This window comes from Trachymyrmex septentrionalis, unplaced genomic scaffold (genome assembly GCF_001594115.1).
Source record: "Trachymyrmex septentrionalis isolate Tsep2-gDNA-1 unplaced genomic scaffold, Tsep1.0 scaffold13, whole genome shotgun sequence".
Taxonomy (NCBI): domain Eukaryota; kingdom Metazoa; phylum Arthropoda; class Insecta; order Hymenoptera; family Formicidae; genus Trachymyrmex; species Trachymyrmex septentrionalis.
Genome location: NW_017304438.1, coordinates 3,489,961 through 3,494,170, shown reverse-complemented (window position 1 = coordinate 3,494,170; position 4,210 = coordinate 3,489,961). Strand labels below are relative to the sequence as shown.

Genomic DNA, 4,210 nt, shown 5'->3' with positions numbered 1-4,210 from the left:
ATATTATAAAATATTATAAATGTAATTTTTAGCATATATAATAAACGTACCATATACTAGTATAATCCAAACTAGACGTGTACTATCGATGGTATACGCGGTCTGAATAGAAATTCGGAAATAATCATCTGGAGTGTTTTTATATCCCAGTGCGGCGGCAAAAAAAAATGTGAATTGTTGTAAAATAAATATTGTTTAATATATTGTTGTGAAATATTGTTTAATATCCTTTCTTTCTTTTTAAATAACTTAATTTTTTTAATAATTATTCTTTACAAATGTTTAAATATAAAATATAAAATCTCGAAAAATAGCAACAAAAAATTATTATTAATTAATACCTATTTTTAGAAATACTGTTATTGTAATAAGCTATTGTAATGCGCTCAATTTGTTTATATCTATTGGTTTCTACTTCTTTCAGAAAATTTTGAGTAAATCCATAATGTTCCCAAATACTAATAAATTGGAAAACAATCAATATGTCGTTAAAGATAATAATTTTTAATTGGGATATAAAAATATTTTAGGTGATTGTTTACATAAAAAAAAAATAAGATGACTACTCGCGAGTTAGTTGTACAAAGGCTAACTTTGTTAATTATTTCGCGTATGTCAGTGGGCGCGCATAGTTCTGGTCGTGGAGAGAGGCGTGAGTCCTGCTGAAAGACTGAAAAAGTTGACAGACTATTCTCAACCCATGTCCGACGGTCGTAAAGCGTTGGTTCTTCGATTACATCAAACTGTGAGTATTCGTAAACCTGGATGAGAAGAAATAGTTTTTTTATGTCGATGCTATCGATTTTAGGAGGAAGACAAGGAGGAGATGAAGGAGATACTCGAGATGAAGAGAACCCATGATAGATTGCTGAAGAAAAGACAAAATAGAATGTCAAAGGAAAAGATTATATCTGAAACGGAACCCATTATTACCAAGAATTGAAGTAATAAGCTTTTTGCTTATCTCTGTTTATATATATATATATATATATATATATATATTTATATATATTTTTTTTTTATTGTAATTAATTTATTAATAATTTTTAATTATAAAATTACATAATTTTGTATGAATTATGAAGAAATAAAATTATTGTGGATTAGAATAAGTAAAATTTTGATCAATAGATCGAGCTAATACTGGAGTTGCCATGACGACAAACCGTCGTATTATCCTCTGTTATCATGTCAAACTGTCGTAGAACTCAAACAGGAAACATGCTAAAAGGAAAAAAGACGCACTATGAGTGTATTAAAAGCGCCGATAGACTATAAGAGATTAGAAGAGGAACTTTACGCAGCTCTTGCAGCTGATAAGTTATATAAATTACAAAACGACGCTAAAATTCGCGCGATTGAACAAGCAGTGCCAACATATGAACACTTTAGACAAATGGTGACTGTAATTTTGGTTATTTGTCATCACATAAGAAATTTTGAGTATACATGGTCGTACTTTGATTGTGTTCAAAATTTAGTTCGAGAATTGTTCAACATTGTAGTTAAATTAATATAGTTAATTAATTATTACTTAAAATAAATTAATAATTAAATGAATTAAATGATATTAATAAAATAATTTAAGTTAATGAATTATAATTTTTTTAATATTCTCCAGTAAATTTTGAATTAATTAATTATAACGGCAGGTGAATGGTGCTCACTTGAAATCCCTGGATCGCAATGATATGAAATCTAAAAGTAGTGTGCAATGGAATCCATTGATTAAACCTGCTAAGTTTCATGACTCAACTGTATCGGAAGTCTTAAAAAAATCAACACGAGATAAAGGCAGCATTGAAAGTACCGTGATAAAATCTCGAAAAACATGCAAGGACTTTTTACAATCTTGGAGAACAATTACAGATCATTCCGAAAAGTTTACTTATGTGTGGAACCTAAGGTGAGAATCATAAGATACATAAGGGTGTTGCCATACGTCAGTGGCGTATTCTTATTGTAATGTAGAAACGATCTGCAACATCACGTCTTTCGAGTGGAAATCCCGGCATCTTTTCTCGGTGACTTTGCAAACGCGTGTCTGCAGCATTTGTCAAAAGTGGATGATATAACGCCAGTTATAGAACTTCTTGGCATATTGAGTACGTGTAATCGGTTTGATTTGACGATGTGCTTCATGACGAGGGATGAGAAATCTACGTGCGAGCGGCTTTTCCAACAATTACAGCTGAAGGGAAGGTCATCAGATAAATCTTTCAAAAGTGCGATCAAATCGTTAGCCGCGAAATATGAGGTTAAGCTTGATTAACAAAGTAGAGTGTACTTATACGATAAACAATATTATAAATATGTATAAATAGATGAGAGAGATAAAACAAAATAAATTATTGAAGACTAAATTATATTGCTAAATTATTCTTGTTATTATTATTATTATTATTATTGTTGTTATTATTATTACAAATATAATCTGCTTATTAATAGTGAAATTAACCAAAAAATAATCGAAAGATATCTTGCTAAAACAAAAACTATACTTATTTTATATAAATATTATCTGCACATAGACAAAAACGGGAGAGATATAAACAGATTAAATGTGATTAACAACTCTCTGTTAAATTATTATTATTATTATTGGAATCAAAGTCGATAAATATATTGCTAAACAAAGAATTAAATTGGAACGCTCTATAATCATGGGGTTTGATAAGTCGCGCAATTTGTTCAAATCGAAGCAGAGGGAGGTCGAAGTAAGTTCGGAGACGTTCGGAGTAATCGGAGCAGACGACGCGAGCACGTGACTAGTCGGACAAGATGGCGGCGTGCGGTGTACGCATGTATGTACAGTGCCGCATACTTGAAGGACAACACAGCCGTCGCGTAAACGTGATAATGATAGAGCACATACTACTCTATTCTTATCGGTTACATGCGCGAGAGCGCGTCGACCGTTTCGAGAAAGACGGCTGCGAACTTGCCGCATGACTCGTCTATGCGTTTCGCGGGACCGCCATGATGTACACGCAGCCCGGCGGTCGTCCGTGCGTGCGTGCGCGCGTGTGTGCACGTAAACAAGACGTCTCGTCGCGCCATCGTCGTCGTCGTCGTCGTTGCTGTTGTCGTCGTCGTCGTCGTTGCGGATTCGTCGCATCAGTCCGGAATACTCAGACGCTGGACGACTCTCCCGAATAGATTGCGAGATCAGCTGGTCGGATCGTCCGCGCGTCGATAAGATATGCGCCGCGGACGTCGTGCCGCAGCGATCGGTCGCGCGAGACGACGGCGATTAACCCGCTGCGCGTTATCACTCAATCGCGTCACGCGTCTCTCGCCGCGAGGGTGAGAGAGTCGACGGGAGAGCGGGACGGTCGCGTGACGCGTGAAAAATAGAAAGGAGTATAAAAGGAAAAAAGAAAATACAAAAAAAAAAAGACGGGTAACAGAAGAGCGCGCCGTCCCGACGCCTCCGCCATGAGGCTGGAGGAGATGCCGTTGCGGTTGAGCTCCGACGAGCGGGACTTTGAAATGGACGATGATGAGACTGATTATCTGCTGCAGCCGTCCGAGGACAGCATCAGACAGCTGACGTCGAGGCGACGGCGCATCGTCAATTGTTCCAAGTACCTGAAGAGCTGCCTCTGCGGGTGAGTCTACAGAGTGTTTCGGAAAACGACGCGTCGTATGAGTTGCAATCCTTGCGGTTGAACTCGCAGTCGTGATATACATATATTGTAGATTCTCGCCGTTTTATCTTATCGCTTTTCTTTTCAAATCGCCTTACGACAATAATCCTGAAAATTGCTTATAAACTTCTGCCTTCCGACACACACAGTTTTAGATTCTTTTTTAAGAAATTTTTTATTTTTATTTTTACAACGACTGTTGTTTAATAGTCATACCGCTCCAGTTATGTGCATTTTTTACTTATTTACAATCTAATATTATATTGTAATTTATATTTTCTTATATATATATTACAATTGATTTTATATTGTGATTTATTTTGACAATTAATATTATTTATGATGATTTTTTTTTGTTTATGATAATCTTAAAGAAATATTTGTTGTGCGTTGATCTTTGCGGATGCAAATGGGTCATGAAATACTAAATTCACTTAATTGGCATTTAATGTTTAAAATTAGAGCACAAAGTTTTGCGCATAATTTATAAATATAATTCTTTAATCACATAATGAATTCAATTGAATTAAAAATTAAATTAAAATAATATGTAAGATTAA

The 4,210-nt window shown here is 35.0% G+C and overlaps 3 protein-coding genes across 3 annotated transcripts in view; all 3 read left to right on the top strand.

The window, feature by feature from the left end:
• LOC108756850 (transient receptor potential cation channel subfamily V member 5) overlaps positions 1-1,199 on the top strand; it is a 12,576-nt gene extending 11,377 nt beyond the window's left edge. Inside the window, 3 exon segments of the mRNA XM_018500953.1 lie at positions 620-745; positions 809-944; positions 1,132-1,199. Of these exon segments, the coding sequence (XP_018356455.1) occupies positions 620-745; positions 809-943 (261 nt within the window). The 3' untranslated portion in view covers position 944; positions 1,132-1,199.
• On the top strand, positions 1,158-2,353 carry LOC108756848 (coiled-coil domain-containing protein 103-like). The gene is made up of 3 exons (XM_018500951.1): positions 1,158-1,399; positions 1,653-1,906; positions 1,972-2,353. The coding sequence occupies exons 1-3, from the start codon at positions 1,247-1,249 to the stop codon at positions 2,270-2,272; spliced, it is 708 nt and encodes a 235-aa protein (XP_018356453.1). The 5' UTR covers positions 1,158-1,246; the 3' UTR covers positions 2,273-2,353.
• A 457-nt stretch (positions 2,354-2,810) lies between these two features.
• Positions 2,811-4,210, top strand: part of LOC108756845 (probable phospholipid-transporting ATPase IIB) — a 13,882-nt gene continuing 12,482 nt past the window's right edge. Inside the window, exon 1 of the mRNA XM_018500947.1 lies at positions 2,811-3,611. Coding sequence (XP_018356449.1) covers positions 3,439-3,611 — 173 coding nt within the window. The 5' untranslated portion in view covers positions 2,811-3,438. The remainder of the gene's footprint in view (positions 3,612-4,210) is intronic.

Excerpts from the sequence above, each read along its gene's own strand:
- LOC108756848 (XM_018500951.1), top strand. The coding sequence starts at position 1,247 with ATGAGTGTATTAAAAGCGCCGATAGACTATAAGAGATTAGAAGAGGAA. Across the intron at positions 1,400-1,652 it reads ATGAACACTTTAGACAAATG|GTGAATGGTGCTCACTTGAA; the intron begins GTGACTGTAATT and ends TTATAACGGCAG. Across the intron at positions 1,907-1,971 it reads ACTTATGTGTGGAACCTAAG|AAACGATCTGCAACATCACG; the intron begins GTGAGAATCATA and ends ATTGTAATGTAG.